Source organism: Gekko japonicus, unplaced genomic scaffold (assembly GCF_001447785.1).
Source record: "Gekko japonicus isolate JY-2015 unplaced genomic scaffold, Gekko_japonicus_V1.1 scaffold716, whole genome shotgun sequence".
Classification (NCBI taxonomy): Eukaryota; Metazoa; Chordata; class Lepidosauria; order Squamata; family Gekkonidae; genus Gekko; species Gekko japonicus.
In genome coordinates, this window is record NW_015164687.1 from 28,607 (window position 1) to 49,439 (window position 20,833).

General features: G+C 43.9%; 1 protein-coding gene across 2 annotated transcripts in view; it reads right to left on the reverse strand.

Annotated features, from left to right (window-relative positions):
* Positions 1-8,898: 8,898 nt before the first annotated feature.
* The window catches only part of DPYSL4 (dihydropyrimidinase like 4), a 42,996-nt gene continuing 31,061 nt past the window's right edge, over positions 8,899-20,833 (reverse strand). For both annotated transcript variants that reach the window (XM_015409357.1, XM_015409358.1), the window contains exons 10-14: positions 19,741-19,882; positions 18,198-18,368; positions 14,310-14,489; positions 9,835-10,006; positions 8,899-8,990 (exon numbers count right to left, since the gene is read on the reverse strand). In XM_015409357.1, the coding sequence (XP_015264843.1) occupies positions 8,899-8,990; positions 9,835-10,006; positions 14,310-14,489; positions 18,198-18,368; positions 19,741-19,882 (757 nt within the window). The remainder of the gene's footprint in view (positions 8,991-9,834; positions 10,007-14,309; positions 14,490-18,197; positions 18,369-19,740; positions 19,883-20,833) is intronic.

Here is a 20,833-nt window from a genome sequence, read left to right on the forward strand (position 1 = left end):
GAGATGCATTCTATCTCCCTGTAACATCCCATTCAGTGGAGACTAACCTGGCATTAGGACTCTTGTGAGGAGTGACATCTTCAAGTGTAGCTCTCTTCTATTCTGTGGTCAACAGGCCTGGATAAAAATGGTCCTTCCCCTTTAACAGAGGTTAATGTGCAGACATGGCTGGTGAAGCTTTTAGTGGAATATCATCACCTGGTAACTAACACCCCATTAAGCCTCTACTAAAGAGACAGGGCACTTTTCTCCTCAGACATTTGGAAGCCCTAGCTAAGAAAAGGTTTGCCAACTTTGAATTGGTAAATTCCTGGAGATTGTGGGTGGAGCCTGAGGAGGATGGGGTTTGGGAGGGGAGGGACCTCAGTGAGATGATGTCATAGATACCACACTCCAAAGCAGCCATTTTCTCTAGTGGCTCTGATCTCTGTAGTCTGTAGATCAGGTATTGGGCAACCTCCAGGCCTCCCCAAAGGCTGTCAACCCTAGTTAAGAATGAGCAGCAGCTATTCACCCTTGTACCAATGTGTGGCCGTAGTTAGGGTCGATATAGGTGACTAGCAACCAAGAACTGTAAACCGCCCAGAGACCCCTACGGGGGTTAGGGCGGTATATCAAGTCGAAGGATAAATAAAAATAAAAAAATAAAAAATAAATGGTTAAGTCAAGAACACCACTGGAGAGGAAACTAAACTGATACCATGTTCCAGTGACCCCAGACACTAAAGATCACCTCGCTCTTATTTGCATAGCCTCACCTCCTGTCTGCATATCTCCACCCTGGTATCAATTCCTTGGTCACACCAGAAGGTGTCATAATATTGGCAACTGACTTTTAGACAGAGGAAATGACCACCTTCACACTTGCTTTTGAAGTTTGCGTTGATAGTGGAAAAACCTTTTCCATTTTCTGCATTTCTTCACTTTTCTGAACCACCAAACTCTTCTGCTGGTCCTGGTTTTGCAAAAGTGAGAATGTACAATGGCTGTCCGGAAAGAAAAATGCCCTTTGCCTGCTTCAAGAAAAATTCCAGCTAGGGCAGCTGCCAAGGTTTGCTTAGTGTGAAGGCCCACTTTGCACTAGAAGATCTGTTTACAGTAGCTCGCAGAACTCACAGGGCATGTTAAATCAGCCATGCCAATGGTGTGAAGCGTCCAATTACAAAGCCACGTGGCACAGTAGGGGCAGCTGCAGGTTGAAGTGGACAGCAGCTATTGTTTGAAAATTAATTTTACAGGAACCTACATTCCCTCCAGTGAAAGTTTCTGTCTAACGAAGCTTTGGCATCCATACTAGACAGTCTGTCACTCTCGCTTAATATCTGTCCTCGCATGTAAGACAAGCATGGTGTGACAGTGTATTTATTAGTGGTCTCCAATGGCAGCGATGACCTAATTTCTCAGTAGATTTTTGTTATTCCCCAGGTTATTTGGATAGGATACAGATTTGTTGCTCAAAAGATACTCTTTTACATTCCACAAAATTTCATCCGTTGTAGAACTAACGTCATGATTGACTTGTCTGAATAGCTAACAAAATTAAATTAATATTATGTTTTATTATCTTTTTTTTCTTTTGGTTAAAATAAATGCTCTGATATTACAGTTTTTGGTAGAATTTGTAAGCAGACTCTTATCTGAAATAACAAAACCTTTTCTAGAAATGATATTAAGGCACATTTTCAGATCCATTCCTCTAATGTTAATTGCATGTGTGTGTGCCATTTTAATGCTGTATAGCTTCACTGGAAAGGGACTGAATAATCTGTTAAAATTACAGTAAAATTTCATTTAAAAGTAGCGTCCTTGCCCTGATCTTGATTGGGCAAGCCCGATCTCATCAGACCTCAGAAGCTGAACAGGGTCGACTCTGGCAAGTACTTGGATGGGAGACTGCCTTGGAATACCAGCAGTCGGGAGGTGGGGGCAGGCTTTATTCAGCCACCTCTCTGAATATCCTCCAGGCCCCCAGTAGGGGTCAGTCACCAGAGTTTGCCATGACTTCCAGGTGCACTTGTGTGCACACACACACACATGCACATACGAAAAATACAAAAAGCAGCATCCTTAATAATGTCAACCATTTTGGAGGAAACTTCATTTCCCACTCACAAAGGATATCTTTTCAGATTTTAGTGGGGACTGAGCAGTGTTGTGGAAGTTTTTGGTGTGTAAGGGGAGGAAAGAGTTGCTCACTTGGAAACTGGGTTCACAATTCACACTAATTTGTGTAATAACGTTAAGTCAAAAGGCAGCTATACTTCACAAAGTGACCATGCAAAACATGCTGTTTTATAAGCAGAAATGGCATTCCTCTTTACAGTCCACAAGAATGAATGATTTACTCATACAGATTTTCCTTTATCATCTTTCATGAAAATCGGTTATTTACATCCAACTCACGTGCGTGTTAATTGAGGAAAGACAGGAGGAAGAACAAAATACTTATAGTTTATTATTATGCAATTTCAAATGTCTTATCTGAGAGAGAAGTACCAGCAGGAGATACCCTGCCTCTGGAAACCAAATGGTTAAATAACCAAGCCTGTCTTTTTGTGTTTAATGCTTTAGATTCTAGCCTGGCGTGATCTGGATTTAATTCTGGTGGTCTCAAAAGGCTTTCCTTATGAATGAATACATCTCATGCTTCATTTAATTTTCAGAAAGCCTTGGATAATCTAAGCAATACTTCAAGCACAATTGCTGCCCATGCTGATGCATACCCAATAGCAACCATGTTTGCCCTACCACAGAGTGCTGCGCGTCTTTCGGTTTTATTTGGAACATGGCTGAGGAGGTACGAAACAGCAAACACTTATGTGTAGTGAACTTTTTAGATGAGCAAGGAAAGAAACAGGGGAGTTGCCTTGCCTTTAATCTGCAACAAAATGTGGTTCGCCTGGCTATACAGAGCTCCCTCCTGGTCTACGGGTGGCCCATTTTTCTGTCCTGTTGGTTGGCACAGGGCCACCCATCATATAATGAGAGGAAATGATTAATCCAGAACAGTTTCTAAGTCTTTAACAAGACTTGGAGGCCAAGTGAAACATGCTATTTCGAGGTAAATAGCAGCAACAAGGGGTGCCTCTTGGTGCGCCCAGAGGCATAGACGGGGCAGAATTGAGGAAATGAAACAGACCACTGTGATTTTGGAGAAGTAAAGCAGCCACAGCTTTTTATTGATTATACCAGAGGGGCATTGGCGCAGCATAAGGATGGATCCTAAATTTGGGGACCCGCCTGCTGTCCGATTAACTGCACATTCCCAGCCTACCTGCTGGGGTGCTACCAAGGAGTGGCAAACCCCAGGGAGCCATGTGGGCTCTAACCACTGTGTGGCTCCCTTGCCACTTGGTGTTGAGAGCTCCGCTGACAGCCCCCGAGCTGGGCATGCCAGTGAATTGGCTCTATCCCAAGGCTCCTTAAGAGAGTCCCCAGAACCATGGGATGGGGGCACGCAGGCACCGCCTCCCTTACCAAAAGGATCTACCCCCATGCCTAAACTGCCCAGAGCTGTGACAGTCATGAACAACCACAAATCATAAACCCATAACCACTGAATCACAGAGGGTGGGAGGGAACGCTGTGGCGATCCGAGGCTGAGAATCGGGTGCCATGGCCCTAAATAGAGGAGGGGGTGAGCAGGTAAGGCCCCCAAGGATTGTGTGCCCCCTGAGCCCTGAAGCCCACAAAAGTGGCATTGGGGTCAGTCTAGCTTGCATCACATCTCTCTTGCATGGTAAATAGTCACCTGGTGGAGGGGTGTGATGACTTTGGAAAAATGACTTGGGAGAAGTTAGCCCAGCCTATGCTGTCGCCTTCATTTGCACTTTTCTGCTGCTATTTACCAATTTCTTCCAGAGTCATAACTAGCTGTGCCCTGAACTAGCCTCACCCCCAGCAAAGATGCCTTCATTTCTTTTGCAATACAAAAGATCAGAGAGGAAATTAATTCAGTTTTACCATGCACACTGTGGAATGTCAGTGATGAGTTCCAGTTCATATCTTTGCCCTATTTTCTCCCTTTGCTTTTGTTTTGGTAAGCGGCATGTGGCTATCTCTCAAGGAGATTTGCTAAATGTTTGGCAGTCTTCTATGGTTTTATGCTGTGCTGCTGTTTTCTACCTCTGGTGAGAATATTTTTGTGATTTTACAAGGTCTTTTTAAGACAAAACATGGACGTGGATCATAATTCTGTTTTCCTTTTTTGCAACCTACCTCTAGTTTTAGAGCAGGGGAAAAAATTGAATCAAGATGCTCTTACCCTATTTTAGTAGAAATGGAATATTCCTTCCCAGTGATAATTGTCCGCTGAAGTCATTTAGATGTCCTTTCTCTGCTGGCTTTAATCAGGTCTTCCATCACCAGATATCAGATTCTGTTGACAAGGAAAGGGCAATGGTCTTTCAACTGCTCTTCTTGATTCCTCCTGCTGTTCTTGACAGAGAATACGTCATAAGGCTTGCATTTGGCAGATATATCGTGTTTTATCTTTTGCTATGGATTTGCACTGTCATTTTAGAGAAGGCTTTATCTAGGCCTCCCCCCATTAAAAGACCAGGGGTTTTGGTCACTCTGTTTCCTTTCTCCCAACTCTCTAATTCCTATGTATATGCAGTCAACACAGACTCACCTCTTCTATGCAGAGCCGTAGTGGGTGTGTGGGTGTGAATGGAGGCACCTTCCCACCTGGAAGAGTGAGATGCCCACAAGCACCCTTTTCAGTTCGCTGTGACATGAGCTCATTTTCAGAATAGCTTCTGCTTAATTTTAGTGGCAGCCGATGGCCCTCCTACACGTGATATTGCACCAACTGGACACACCCAGCTATGCCCATGCAGGATTCCTCATGGCTCAGGGTGGATTTTCAAAATCACTCTCACCATTAAGTGATGCAGAAAAAATTCAGCAGCTACTATGACTATGAATATGGCATACGCTTAAGGGACAGGGTAAGGAGTAAGAACACAAGATGTGCACTGCTGGATCAGACCAGTGGTCCATCCTAGTCTATCGTCCTGTTTTACTCAGCAGCCAGCCAGTGGCCCTGGATGGCACAGGTGCTAAGGCCTCCTGATGATTCCTTCACTGGAATTCAGGGACTTGCTATGCTCATGTGGTTTACTGCCTCAAAATATGGAGGATTCCTTTAAGTATGGCTAGTAGCCGCTTGTGGACCTGTCCTTCATGAATCTGTGTTAAGAGTTGTTGCTGATTTCAGGGAACTGTTCCTTGCAAATTTAAAATGCACACATGAAATTCTGTAGTGAATGGGAAATCACATGTTTAAATGGATGCTACATGAGCAATTCCAGAGCCTGATCCAGCAGCTGGGGCTGCACATGTGTATATGCTACAATTGTAGTCAGCTGTTTGGGACGGAATGTAGAGGGCTGAATATGATCCCCCTCCCTGCCTAATACTTGAATGTTGAAACTACAGCTGCTTCTGCCCATCTGGATTATGTTTATTGTCTTTCATCATACTGTTTGTATGTCTTTTGGGAAGGCTGTGCTTATAGGTTCATGGTGATCTAGTAGGGTTCCCTTTCCCAAAACCAGGCAGAATATAAATCTGCATTGTGAGTAACCTATGAAAAGTACCTCAATTTTAGCTCAGCCTCAGGTACCACTGAATCAATTTCTGTATGCAAGTGATCCATGTGAGGAAATTCATTCCTAATAGAGTCAAGAACAGTTCCAGGGCCCTGCTGCCTTTCCGCTATGCTAACAAAATTGGAAAGAGAAACATAATTTCTCACTACAACATTAGAGGTAATATTTTTCATTACAATATTATAGGCTATGAGTCAAAACATCTACCAGAAAACATTCCGGAGAAATGCAAGATATAATTTGGAAGATCTGTTAAGGTCTTTGCAATCATGAAGCTATCTAGCTGACATCCTGTATAGAAAAATTGCTTTCTGCTTCTATATCCACATGCCTTCTCCTGTGATGTCTTTTGATACCATGCTGTCTCTGTTTCCTGTTGCAGGCCAAATGGTCCAGGGCAGGCCAAATGGCCTGAACTACCTCAAGAGCCAGACCTGATGGCTCCTGGCTCTAGCCCACATGCAACAAGTCACGTAGGCAATGGAGAAGCTGGAGTTTGCGTCATGTGACTGCAGGCGTGGTCTCCAAACTTCTAGCCTATCCCCACACGCAGCTATGACAACCAACAATTGGGCACATCCCCTGTCCGCTCGTGAGTGGCTGATGGCCACGGCTTATCATGAATGGAATTGGAGTATAATTGATTGATTCCTATGAGAGGGAGCACTCTGCTCTCACCTTTTCCTTCTTGTCATTGTCTGTTTATTGCACCTGGAAATGCTGTCTTTTGGAAGACAAAGAGCTGCTTTGTGAACTGGAGCACATGGGTGCAAGGATGGGATTTCTCTTCAAAATCCCTTGGTGTCTAATTGGACTGTATACCTTGGACACTCTTGGAATATGGACACTTCACTGGTAACTATGAATATCTTTAATGTGCAGTTAAGGCACAGAACCGTAGGTTTTTCTTGTTTTCAATAATCTCTTATATAGTCTGTTTTGCTATGCTCTGTACTGAATAAAAATTATTCTTATTTCTAATGGGTCTCTGATGTTGTAACTTGCATTCCAAACCTAGATCTTGTAGCCTGACGCTCCAAACACGTGCTACCTTGGTAAGAGTGTGCATCTCTATATTGAGTTGCTAATGTGTTTTGTCCCAGATGCCAACTAAGGGTTTGGAATCTCTCCCTTAGGAAGAGCAGGGACTAGTGAAAAGAGGTTCTGGTGGCATATTGTTCTAAAAACCTGAGGGGGTATAGACCATCTCATGGTTTGTTGTTTAATGTACTGAAATGTACAGGATTCCCTCCCATTCCTGGACTGGCTTGGGTGGGCAAAGACCTGTACACATCCAAAGGTGTTCCACCAATTGCAGTGAAAGCTGATTCATACCGATAGAGCAGTAGTCAATGTAGACAGATTGGTAGGACAATGAAGAGTAAAATCAAGAACATCCATCTGGCTTTATCATTTAGCCGATTTCCAACGAACTTTATTGAATGTAAACAAGGAAAAGAAGAAAAAACTCAAAAGCAACAAGAACAAAAAATGAGCCATTTTGTACAGTGTGTCACATGCATAGTTTTATGGAAATGATATGGAATATATAAGATCACTTTTGCTGTACATAGCTTTAAATATAATAAACCTGTTATACACTTTATAAAAAGTTCACGGTATGGAAACAGCCTCCAAGCGCACCTACTGTCTGGTTTATAAGAAGGTCTACGCTTGGTAACTGGGAAAAAAACCCTGTATAAATAATCTGTTTTTTAAAAATCCAAGACGAACAAAAAGACTAAAAACACACTGGCACTTCCACAGTTGTGTCAGGTTTCAGAAATTCAACTATCCCCCCCCCCCAAAGTCTAGATGCGTTTTTATACCTGCTCTAGAGTGACACTATGACATCTAATTCCATGAACATTCAGACCACACTTGTATTTCTTATATCCATGCTGCCACAATGATATTGAGTGACGATGGTTCCTAAAATATGTTCAAGGATCACACAGTGAGATCTTCTAGACATAATCAGTCAAAGTCTGGCCTAAGCCACTGGTGGCTTAGCACATGGTTACTGCTAAACTGCAACCATCAGATTTAGAGCATGATGCCCAAATAGGGATCTACTAAATGCAAGAGCACTATAGGTCAAAGAAGATGTTGGCAGTGGTTTTCAGGCCTACAAGGGCCTGGCGCAGACTGAACATCGCAATTATTGCAAACCATGATTTGCTGCCTTAAACCTGGTTAAAATCTCAAATGTATAGTGAAAAAGTAGCTTACCTTGCTGAGTTAAATCCTGCCCCTAAAGGTCATGGGTAGGAACATACTAGAGACCTCTTGTCATCTTATAAGCATAGGCTGGAGAGATGACTGTCTTAACCAAGGTCTGTCTAGTGCAACATCACTTAAACCATGATTAACTAATCTCATCATTTGCAAAATTCATTCCACATGCTGCTTTCACATCCCAGTTTGTGATCAATCCCCAACCATGGTTTATTCAGATGTCAGAGTCAACCACGGTGAAGGAAACCAAATAAAGGCTAAGCATCATGGCAGCAGATGGGACGATGGTGTTCAGTGTTTTCTGGGTTGGATCTCTCAGTAAAAAAAGCTAAGAATATATATTAAAACACACAAGGGTTTATTCCCCAGTAAAAGTCCTTATTATCATAGAAAGAGAAAGGATTATTGATGGGTGCAAATCCAAAATCTGTATTCAGGTATGCTTTGATTGTAATACACAGCTAACAGTTCTTCTGAACACAATTTAAAAGTACTTCACTAGAAGTTCACAGCTTTGCATGCATGTCTGAAAATCTGCTGAAAACTGAAGGATATACCTATAATATTTGATGAGATCTATACACTGGGGAAGGATTTCTTTTCTACAGAAGAGAAGGGGTGGGAAATTTTATCCTGAGTAAAAAGGCAAATTATTTTCTTATTCTGGTGGTGTACACTTCCGTCCAAGCCCTTTAATCTGGCAGTGTAAAATATCCATGATATTAATTTTAAAAGGTCTCCTTTAAAACCACATGTTTGCTAATTGCAGTTTATAAAGCAAGAGGATCTTGGGGAGTGTAACGAGGCAGAGTATTTACTGATACATCATCTGTAATTTAAAAGTCATGTTAACTATAGTTCCCCGATGGAGACAAAACAGCCATAATTAAGCACTTTTAAGCCCCACTGGTGAAAATGGATGACGATTTAAGCATAAGACTCTCCCAAAGAAACCAATGGGACTTAACTGCTGAAATATGGCTGAACCGTGCCCACATAGTTTTCTTCAGTGCTATGCAGGAGCACTATTTTCAGTTTTGAAACATCAGGACAGAGACGTAATATTGGAACGTCCACCTGGGGGTGCGATGATTTTCTGCGCAGTGCGCCTTGCAATGTGGTCATCTGCTTGAGATCCTAGAAGTGGTGAAATACAGAAAGCATGTGCAAATAAGTACATTAACAAATGCCATTAATATAATGCAGTCTCATGTTTACAAATATCAAAACCAGCTGTTTGGATAATCAGATTGTTTGATAAAAAAGGAGATCTGTTTAAATATGTTTACATTGGCAAATAAAATTGAATGAACTGAAGTATGGTTATTTTCGTGAGGGGGTGAGGGAATGTTAGTACCTCATTGTTACTGCAGGATTTAACACACTAGTACCATGAATGATTTTACCCAGTACAACTGAAACAGGATCCTTTGGAAACCAAGCCATGGTATTCTGATAAAAGAGATTACATTTTAAAGGGAACTGAAAACACAAGGAAAGTTCTAGCTAAAGCTAAACACTTAATATCAATAAGCGAGATTTATCACATGCACGGTGCCCTCTTCTCAGACTGACATCAAGCCCGCAGGTATTGCAGAACGGTTCTTAACAGCCAAACAAGATCAAAACACTTCTGCAGATGCATGCTGGAACTGAGTGACAATGAAATGTTTCCCCAAACAATTACGGTGTAAGGAAAAGCGTAATGAGCTCCTTCAAAGCGAAGATAGAAATGATATAACCTTCCATGAAAAGAACTCTTGTGCTAATCATGGTTACATTCTGAATCATATGAGACTCATAAATGCAGTTCAGGGCACAATCCCATCTGCTTCCCTACTCCAGAATTACTCTCATGGGTCCTTTTCCCAGTGGCACTGCTGGCCATGATCTTTACGTGGAACCTGCAACATCTGACCAGATACAGCTCCAGACTGTACCCCGCTTTAGCCTGGTCCATAAAGCAGCTTTATTTCCTTACCAGACAAGCTGAAGCCTGACTGATGTAGGTTACGGATTGGAGGAACTGTTATCTTGCCTGAACAGGGAGCTATTCTTGAGGTAGGAGTCGGGGCCACAGCTTTAGCAGTTACAATGACATCGTGAACCGGTCCGTCGTAAAGCCCACGAGGAACACCATGAATCTCTGCAAGCTGTGAAACAGTAACAGGAAGAACCACTGTTCAGCTAGTCTTTTTCCAGAGTTCCCTGGAACATGGTCACAAGTCAACATTTCCAGGCTGCCACTAAAAAGCAGTAATTTTCTTATTCTTTGACAACAGAAGTGACAAATATTAAGCATTCCCTTGATAGATCAGGGCTCTATGGAACTGGAGATGACGCAAGTTCAGTGTCCTCGACTTTCAAGAAACTGGCTGGAGCCATCAGAGTTGCTGAGAAGAGGGGGGCGTGCTGGGACAAAACTCTGTGGACCTGGGAGCCCATGGGGGGGGGGGAGCCAGACATGTGATTTACTTTCATATGATCTTTGGGTTGGACCTTGAACCAAGAGGAAAGTCAGGATATCAATGTTTTAATAAATAAATAAATAGATTAGATTAAATCTGGGTGGAGTGAGGGGCACCTACAGGAAATCTCATCTGAGGGCCCACTGTAGGGCTGCCAAGTGGAGGCGGGTGGTGGGTAAACCCCCGCTTTGGAGGCCAGATTTCCGCCGCCACGGAATCGGGCCCCGGGGGTAACTCTGCCCCCCGAAGCGCAGCGTGGTTGCGTCACCAGAGGTGACGCAACCACGTTTCTCACGTTGGGGGTGTGGCCACGATCGTCGGAGGGAAAACCCCTCCGACAATTGGGGCCACACCCCCAACGTGAGCGACGTAGCGTGTCACTTCCTGTGACATTCTGGCAGTGTGTGCACATCGCCGGGGAGCTCCCGGAGCCCGGCGAGGCTCCCCCACCGCCAAGGTAAGTAGACTTGGCAACCCTAGCCCACTGTGGCTTCCAGAAGTCCTATATGTCTTCTTGCGTGTTAGATTTTGTGGCTTTCAAAAGTCCTATACATCTTCCTGCATGTTAGATTTTGTGGCAGCTCCACCTCCACGAGTATGCCTGAATCAAGCAACCACGCTGGAGGAACGAACAATGTAGGCCTTTTCCTGCCCAATCCATTCCTCTCTTCTGGAAAGGTGCAGAGTGAATGGGAAAGACCTATGCAACTGAAGCCCCGCCCACATGGTTGCAGTATTGCGCGTGCCTCCGAGTGGTGCAGGATGCCTCTTGTTGGTGTGTGAAGTGGGCCCTTATTAAGAAACTACTTGGATGCAAATACTATTTTGCTATTCAGCTATGCATCAAAACAGAATTCATAGTAGAAGGCAGGTGATGTTTAGCTTTGGGCTTGTGCACAGAGATGCTGTCGCCAGAGATCCAAAAGAATAAGTGGCTTTCATGTGGGAAGGGCATTTCTGTTTCATTGTTTACTTTGCAGACTGACGATGCACTTGAGAGCTGTCACAATGAGGCAGAGTATTTCCCATTACCGCCGGTGACCGTGTTTGCTTTCCAAGAAGCCACTGCTGCTGTACACGGGAGCAAAAAAGAGAGAGAGAGAATCCAGGCCATCTGACTAAGTGCCCAGAGTATCAAATGCGACTGCCCAAATGAATTAGCATCACAAGCAATCACTCCTGATCTGAAGCCCAATTACAAGTGAGCAAGAAGCCTAACAAACCTCCAGCTCAGCATAAGTGAAAAATGTATACTTCGTGAGGCCTGCATGCCTGGGATGATTTAAAATGACACTGTGTGTTTCTTCATTCAAATGTAACTCGGTTTGATTGGTAGCAAATAGCCCACGGGACTCTCAGCATATCAGCTGGCATCAGATGGGGACAGAAATAGCTTCTACCACCTAGTCTCTCTCCTCCCAGTGCATGCAAAACACAAGGCAAGGACAACAAGGCAGATAAATCTGAAGCTGGGAGTAGGTGCATGGTGGTGTCCTCTATGAATAATAAAAAAGGGCTGCTGCTTTCTTGGCAACCCAGCATAGAAGAAAAGAATGTGGGTGGGATGGGATAATTATGCAAACATTAAGTGGAGGATCCCATTCCCCTGCAACGTTTTGTCTCCTACAACACCAGTTTGGTGTAGTGGATAGGAGCGAGGACTCTGATCTGGGAGAACTGGGTTTGATTCCCCACTCCTCTACATGCAGCTGCTGGCGTGACCTTGGGTCAGTCACAGTTCTCTCAGCTCTCTAAAGAGCTCTCAGCCCAACCTACCTCATAGGGTGTCTATTGTGGAGAGGGGAAGGGAAAGGGATTGTAAACTGCTCTGAGACTTCTTCAGGTAATGAAGGGTGGGGTATAAATCCAATCTTTTCTTCTCTCTTGTTTCATAGGCCCTGTTCCATGCCTGGGGGTCCCTACCATTAACCTGTCCACATGCACAGAGTTATGCTCATGGGAGGATCACGTGCACCTTCAGTTGATGACATTCACTGATCCAAGAGGCCAAAATTCCACAGCAGTGCAGCACATGGAACAAGTAAAGCTTAAATGCTTGTAAGCATGTGCACTGATCAACTGCAAGCAGAGTGTGTATCGCTGGAATATGGTGACTGTTGCCATCCAACCTGTAGTGACCCCCACAATAAAAACCACTATAATGCTATCATCGAGAGCATCAAACATAATACAGTCAGCGTAAAGACTTTCATGTTAGGGACCAAGAATCAGCACTAAATTACATGAACCTACTAAAAATGTAGTAATTCTGTTTTAGAACAGGCAAGAATGGTTGCTTCTTACTGAACAGTTTCAAAGACATCACACCATCATGGTGAATGGATGCTCAAGCTCATTCTTGGGAATGCTGATTATCCCAGATCTGTCCGTACAGATCTAGAACAGAATAGACTTAACGACACTGAATTAATCTGACTGCATCCCCCCCCCCCATGTGTCTCCCTCTGGCCACGTTCCAAGACAACGAACCAATTTTACTGAGCTCTCTGGATTTGTCTGCACAAAACATCCTAGGCAAGGGCAAATAATGAGTCTAAACGGTGGAACAAACGTCACCTTTTTCTACCCATTAAGAACCCTCCAGCCCACAGTTACAATCGTTTTCTGATCATGCAATTCAAATGCACGAAAATGAAAACAGCAGCAGTGGGAGAGAGATGGAGTGTTTGGACAGGGTACAAACTAGAGAGACATGGCATTGTGTTGTGGTTAGACTAGAAGAAGAAGAAGAGATTGGATTTATACCCCGCCCTTCACTACCCAAAGGTGTCTCAGAGCGGCTTACAAACTCCTTTCCCTTCCCCTCCCCACAACAGACACCCTGTGAGGTAGGTGGGGCTGAGAGAGCTCTTGACAGAAACTGCTCTTTTTCAAGGACAGCTCTTATCAGAGCTACGGCTTGCCCAAGGTCATCCAGCCAGGTGCAAGCGGAGGAGTCGGGAATCAAACCCGGTTCTCCCAGATTAGAGTCTGCGTACTTAACCACTACACCAACTGACTAGTGGCACTCTGGGTCTTGGACACAGAAAAGGTTTCCCCAGTGCCTGATATTTGAGATCCTTTAAAAATGCAGGTGCCAGAGACTGAATTTGGGAGCTTCTACAGGCAAAGCATGCTCTTGCAGGCTTCCATGAGCCTTTGCAAGTGGCTGCCAGTGTTGCTGTGTGAGGAAGGGAAAGTGACACATAACGATATTGCACATTATTGAGGAGAAGGGAAATATTTCACACAGAGATGCCATTTTCAATGACAGCCCTGTTGCTCTGATGTTTATTTCTATCCTTAGCGGGGCATAAGTTCAACCAAAATCAGATGAGGTACATTTTCCATCAAACTATTACTCTTCACCTACTCTCACCCTGGGAACACTTACTTATGGCAGTATTATGTATCCATAATTTAACTTATAAGAGGATTTAGAGATTAATGAAGGTTCTACAACAATCTAGCGTTGGTACTCGCTCACATAGTTAGGAGGGTAGGTATTCAAAAGCAGAGAAAGACCATAAAATAAGGAATTTTCACTTTCAGCAGGTAGCTATTTTCTCCCAATATGGAAGTCATCTAAATTTGAGATTAGAGACATCAGCTTCACCCTCCCACCCTCAAAAAGGCCCATTTTGATAAGATAGTGCTGACCAAGACAATAACTTTTCTAAGTACAAAAAGAACTACTGCCTTAACACTCGTACACTTATGGATGCTACTGAAAATGTGAGTCTGCCAGGTTCATGGTTATACTCATCAGAACACGTGACATGTCATGTTAAATCTCCTTTTTTGAAACTACAGAAACAGACCTTGGTGGCTTCCTTCTAGAAAACCCAGCCAATAGCAAATCTAACTATCCTGGTCAGCTTGTTCCAGATCTGAAATTCTGACAGTGCATTTGTAGTTAAAGCTGCCATTTGCATACAAAAATAATTTAAACAGATGGGTTGGGTTTTCATGTAACAAAAGTTCTCACCCTGTTTCTTGCTTTTATTCTCTTGTAAACAAAATCGGGGAATGTCTTTCGAGGAATGAAACGGCCAGCGCCCTGGCTGACAAACAGATTTCCGTCTTCCAACACCACTTTTCCTTGGCTAATAACCACGGTAGGGACACCATGACATTCTGCTCCTTCAAATATATTGTATTCCACATTCTGGGAGAAGCAACACAAGAGATGCAATCAGTTTCATGCTTTAAGGTCAACAAAGGTACAACCCCTCAAATGTAATCAATGCAAACTGAACGAAGAATGCAAATAGACATTAAAGACTGAGCGCATTCACATGATGGAGTGGAGAATGTGCACATAAGCTGGGAGATGTGCACATTACCATGTCAGTGTAAATATTTTCAAACTATACACAATGTATTGCACATAATACCCAATACGTTTTCAGCAGTGGTATTCACTCCACGGCTCATGGAAAGCCACATTCACAATTACCATCAACCAAAAAGAACCACATTTACTTCTATCCCCGGCATAAGGCCCTGCACCTCAGGAAGGCTCACAGCTTAGCTACTCCTCCAGCAGTGGCTGCTTGACCAACTGCCAACCAGAAGTCGCATTCAGGCAATGGCCTTGCTCACTTTCCTAAAACATGGGGCAGGACCCACATTGAGGAACAGTGCTAAGAAGAGTCACTGAGTACCACTGAGTGAGAGGGCTATGACTACGGCCTGGCCAACATATGGAATTTAAATGGACACTATGCATAGTACCCGGCTAATGTACAACACAGCTTCCATCAATTCATATTCTCCAGCACCATCCTAGGATTATGCATACTGACCAGATATAGTGTATGTTCTCCTTCAGTGGTGTTTATGCATTTTCACCAGCCTACTCACACTTAACATACACATTATTTGGCATCTATATATTTATTGGCATGTGGGGGAAAGTTAATATGAATAATCATATTATAATCATCATAAAATAATGATTTTAAATCATTCCAAGATATTCAGTGTAATCCGAGGCATGAACAAATCCATTTCAGTCATGGGTAAATCAGTACATGCAGCATCAAGCATGTGAAGCTTTTCAGCACATGGAAAGAAATATCGATTATCGATCGACTTCCGGTTTATGGCGGCGCGCTAGCAGACTCACCTCCCGGACCTCCTGGGGGTGAAGCTGCGCTCCAGCCGAAGGAGGGGGTGCGCAGGCTCGCTAACCCCCCCAGGGGCCCGGTGAAGGGACCCTGGCCATGGAACTTTAAAGAGGCAACCTCTTCGACGGCGGAACGCCGGAGAATTGAGGCACCTTTTCGTTCCGACGGTCCTACGTGCTGTGAGACCGAATGGACTTAAGTGACGCTGACCGGGGCAAGCGCAGGAGATCGAGTATCAGAAATGAAGCTGAAAGCGAGGTTGAAAGACCAACTATGAACGTGAGTCAGTTTTAAAGCGATTTAAAAGAAAAAAAGATAGCTCCCCACCCCACCCCACTGAATGGGAAAAAGGCAAGTGGGGGAGGGACGCCTCCCATGCACATTAACTTTTGAGCATTTGGGGGGGGGGGAGCGGAAGAAAACGAGAAGGAAACTGTCTAGAAGTACTTACCAGAGTGAGTTCTAGCGCATATTCAGAGACTTTTTAAAAATTTGTGAAAGTAAACAAATGATAAAAATGGCGGGGGAAAAGGACAAAGAAAAACTTTTGAAATCGAAAGGGACTGAAAGCCCGAAACCGGAAGCTACCAGTGAGGTGGCAAGGTCTATAGCGGAATACATGCGCCCTCTGCTGGAACAGCTGAATAACGTCAAGGAACAGATGTCAACAATGACTCAATGTATTTCCTCTTAACAAACCCAGATAAATGAGACATTGCAAATGATGAAACAAAATACTGAGAAGGTAAACGAGGTGGTTGCAGTTACTCAAAAGGTGAAGAAAAAAGTGCAAAAGCTGGAAAGGAAACAAAGCTCCATGGAAGATCAGCTGCTGCAATTGCAAATGTAAAAGGCCAACATGATCCTTCGCTTCCAGGGCATGCCAGAGAATAAGGGGGAGAATCTTAAAGAAGTGATGAGCGATAATAAGACGCACCTAGTTTTTAGAGGAGGAAAACAGGGGGGAAAATATTCTGAACCCTGGGGCTGTCATTCCAGTTTCTGAACACTCCTGGCCCTGACTTTGAATACCAAGAGAAAGACAGAGAAAAGGAGAGGAAGGGAAAAGTTGAGTAAAAAGCTCCTTTACTGCTGAGAAGAAGAAAAAAAGATTGGTGCAAAGCACACTCATTAGGGGCAGTTGAGCTGTGTTGTACAGGGCACATTAAATCATCAATGCTCCCCCCCCAGGGAACTTTGTTTGTGCTTTTAATTAGAATTGATTGGCTTATCTCTGAAACATGGGAAATGGATCCACAGCAATTCCATTTAAAATAAAACAAAAGAAACAGTTATAGAGACTGGGGGAGTTCACATCAGGAGTAAAACAAGGCAGGAAGGAACCCAGAGATATGACAAAGCTTCTATTTCTGATGTTCCAATAAGCAGATAGCAGAGGACAGATAACAACCTCCCGGAGAAAGAGCTGTGCCTCTGCTAAAGCTACAAAAGACATAATTTCAGAGCATACAAAGAATGAGAAGAAGAAGGGATAATCTGTGGAGGCATTTGTTAGTGTACTTACTGCCTGGCTCACAGCCGAACCTTGCTGGTGTCCCTGCCTCCTGAGGCAAAGGATTGGATGGCTGGAGAAAGCCGAAGCTCCGATTGGACCAGTGGGGCTGCCTATCTGGCTGCCTTGCTTCATGTTTGGTTTAGTTAGTAGTGGGTTCTTTACTTTGTCCCGTAAATGTAGTTTCCCTTCCTTTTTCTTCTGTTGTAGTTTTTGTAGTGATATAAAAAAGAATTAAAAAATCCCCTCCGGGGGCTCAAAAAAAAAAAGAAATATTGATTATCACTCACTAAGCTCTGCAGGCCAACCTGCTCTTACAGACACAGCTACAGAAAGTGGCTGAAAAGCTGGTTGCCCTAGCTAGATCATAGTCTGTTTTAACAAACCATCAGCATATATTTCTTCCCCCACTTTTTTTGGAAGCAAAAGTGCGTCCTATAGTCCGAAAAATACGGTAAATCCAGAGACCGGAGCCACGAAAAAACAACACAGGTCTCTATATAAACCTGAAAAACACTCCACGTTTGCAGAAAAATCTGCAATCAGAAACAAAATACATGGGGGGGTCCCCCCAAAATAACAGACACAACACCTGTAAATGAATACCCTCAGCGGCTGTTGCGAGGTAATCACAACAGTATTTCCAGCCTTCAGGCTTTGGTTTCTGTCAGTAAAAGGCAAGAAGAGGAAGCTTTGGGTCCCCATTATGGAGAAAAGCGGGGTGTAAATGAATAAATATCACTGAAGATGGAAGGCAGGTAAATGGGTAGATTTGTTGGTGGATGGGAAGGAGAGAAAAAAGAAAGGAAAGGTGGGGACATGGGGGTTGCTATCAGGAAAAAAAAGGAAATAGCATGGGGAAGGGGATATAGAGAGAAATGAGGTGCCCTCCGCATGTCCTTGCAGGTTCCCTACTGTCCATCAGAGCCTGGCCTGGTGACTAGCACCGTGCAACATGGCCATTGTTCCCCCAGGTATAAGGTGTCTGGTGGAGGGAAGGAGGGAAAGCTGAAGACAGGAGGACAGATAAAGGTAGTTTGTCTGGGGGTAGGAAGGAGAGTAGGATGCAGGAAACAGGGGTAGGCGATGGGGGCTTTCTGTAAGGGAAAAAGAAATGTGGGGAGGGGAAAATGAGATGCCCCCTGCAAGTCCCTGTGGGTGCCCCACATAACTTTATAGATGGTGAAATGCCTAATTAGGTGAAGGCAGGAGGGGGGGAATGTTTTTTTACCGAGTTGTGAGTTTTTGCAGAAACGATCATTGTAGCTTTCGGATTCCAAATAATCAAATCAGCATCTGAACCAACAGCAATCCGTCCTTTCCTGGGGTAAAAGTTGAAAATCTTTGCTGCATTTGTACTAGTCACTGCTACAAATTCATTTTCGTCCATCTTTCCTGTTGCCTGGAAATTAAAGAACAAGGACTTTAGAAAACAAAAACTAAAAAGAATGTGTTCCAGAACACCCCGCCAATTTATATGTTCTATATCATCTTCTCAAATCATGTATCCTAAGTCACACTCCCAATTTATGCAGATAGTGATGAGGCCCAACAGGAGTGGTCTGTGCTATGCAAGAACATATCCTCGAATCTTCTGCAATGTTGTCCCTGGCAGACATGCAGGATTCTTCGACAGATGACTCAATGTGGAAAGAGTTCCCCAAAAGGAGAAAATCTACCTAATACCACCTAACAATTCTGGCCAGATGAAATCAGGGTTTATTTTAACTATGGTTGGCTTGTGAACCCAGCAATTCGGCTTTCAGTGATCATTCATATCCTCAACAAATGCAGGTTTCATCACCTTTGCTCCTTTTCCTGTAGAGACCCAGCTGGTATCCCAGCTTGCAGTGTGGTGAGGGGGAACAAGCCACAATTAAGCCAGGATGTCTGCACTCATACGCCATGCAAAACCGTAGTTATATGGCTAACAATAAACCAACTTCAAACCATGTTTTCAGATCCTGATTTGAAATATTCTAACTTAGGGGTGGGCAGAATGTCACTTCCCAGTCACTCTCCAACAATTAAAATTAGCTCTCTGTCCCTCCTCCAGGGCTGCTATGATCACTTTCTTATCCTTCTTTTTAAAGCTACCAACAGCAGCTTCTCTCCTCTTTCTCTTTTGTGAAAGGCAGAAGCTAGTGCATGCACACATGTGCCCGCTTTTGCTTTGGATGGAAGAACACCCATCTGTCTCTCTTCCTCCTCCTTCATGCACGGTGCACACATATAGTTTTGCTCAGGTTGGGAAAGGAGTGTCCTACTGACTACCTCCTCTTGCATCAAAGCTGCTATTTGCCTCTTCCAGGGAAATCATAGAGGTAACTCAGGTAAGTGGATTTCCCCACCACCACTGCAGGGCAAGTTACAACTTTTGGGTGGATGGTGATGGTTTGCTTTGGGAAATCATCAGAGGAAAGGTTTTCCCATCTGAGAACTGCAGCCCTGCTATGAAACCCTGTAATTTTTGTAGATGCCTCCATTTTGTGATTGGTATCACCCACCCAGCCTCCATTTTGGGACTACTAGCTCCCAAAGCTCTTAAAAAAAGAATAAGTACAGCCCAGAAACAAAGTCTGACCCCTGCTCTAACTATCTATAGTTAGTGGAGTAGCCCTTGTCTGAACTATCATGGTACCCATGATTAGTTTAACTATCCATATTTTTGCATGCCATACAAGCAGAGCCATTTAGATGAGCCACGGCATAAAGGGACGTTAGTGTTCCTCGGCCACACATTCTGTTCACACACTACATTCTGCTGCACTCACCACACACTTTTCCCAGATGATGGACATTCTCTCTTCAATGCCGTTTGTTCCTTCTGGAATGAGGGTGAAGTTATCCTTTCCAACTGCCTTCTGTGCTGTGGTGAAGGTGCAGTGAGTGCTCCCTACCACTTGAAGATCCCCACTAATGAAAACAAACAATCTGTGAGAACCAACAGGGCTCCTTGTTACACTCACAGCCTCGTGCCAAGCCACAAATTCTGAAAATTGCTTTCACTTCTTGTACGCGAGGACAGAGAGTAATTCAATGCTCAAAACTGTTTGCAGAGTTCATATGAGAAGGCAATGGAGGCAGCGCAATGAGAAGCAGGCTGCCAAGTTTATATTCATAACCAACTCTGACTCCGTCACAGTCACTGTTGTGCAGACCTGAGCAATACAAAGTGACAAGGTGAATGCCATAGTGTTTTAAAGTCTGAAAAGAAGGGAGGGAAAGGTAGTCCTTGCCTGTCAGGGCTGAAGAGAAGTGCCTGTTGGGTGAAAAGAAAGCTGCGTGACTAGTGGAGCTTTAAACTGACTCCCCCTTCCACTAGCTACAGTGCCAAAATAAAACAAAAGTCCAGTGGTGCCATAAAGACTAACACTGATTTCCAAATGAGCCTTCATGAGTCACAGCTCACTTCTTCAGACACCTGAGGAAGTCAGCAGTGACTCATGAAAGACAAATCGAAATAAATGTTGTTAGTCGTGAAGGTGTCTCTGTCAATCATCCTCAAAAGACTCTCCTCCCTTCAAGGGCTCTGAACCAATCCTTGGGATTTAGGCCTCAGGCAAATCCAAGTGACTGTCAGCCAATCAGAGCCCATGGAACTCCACTGGATGGGAGGGGGGTGAGCTAGCCTCAGCTTAAGACGGGTGAAGAAAACTTTTCTTTCCCCCCTTTGTTCAGGGATTTTGTGGCTCTGGAGAGGAGTGTCAGATTAGCCAGGCTTTTATTTAGCTTTTAGTTAGGGTCTTGGGCTGGTTTAGAGAAGAAACCCCATTTTAGTGTGACAAATGGGCCCATCATTCCTAACCTATCTGTAAAGGTTCTGTAGAAAGGAGCTCTGTGTGGTAAAAGAGCAGCCTTGAACCT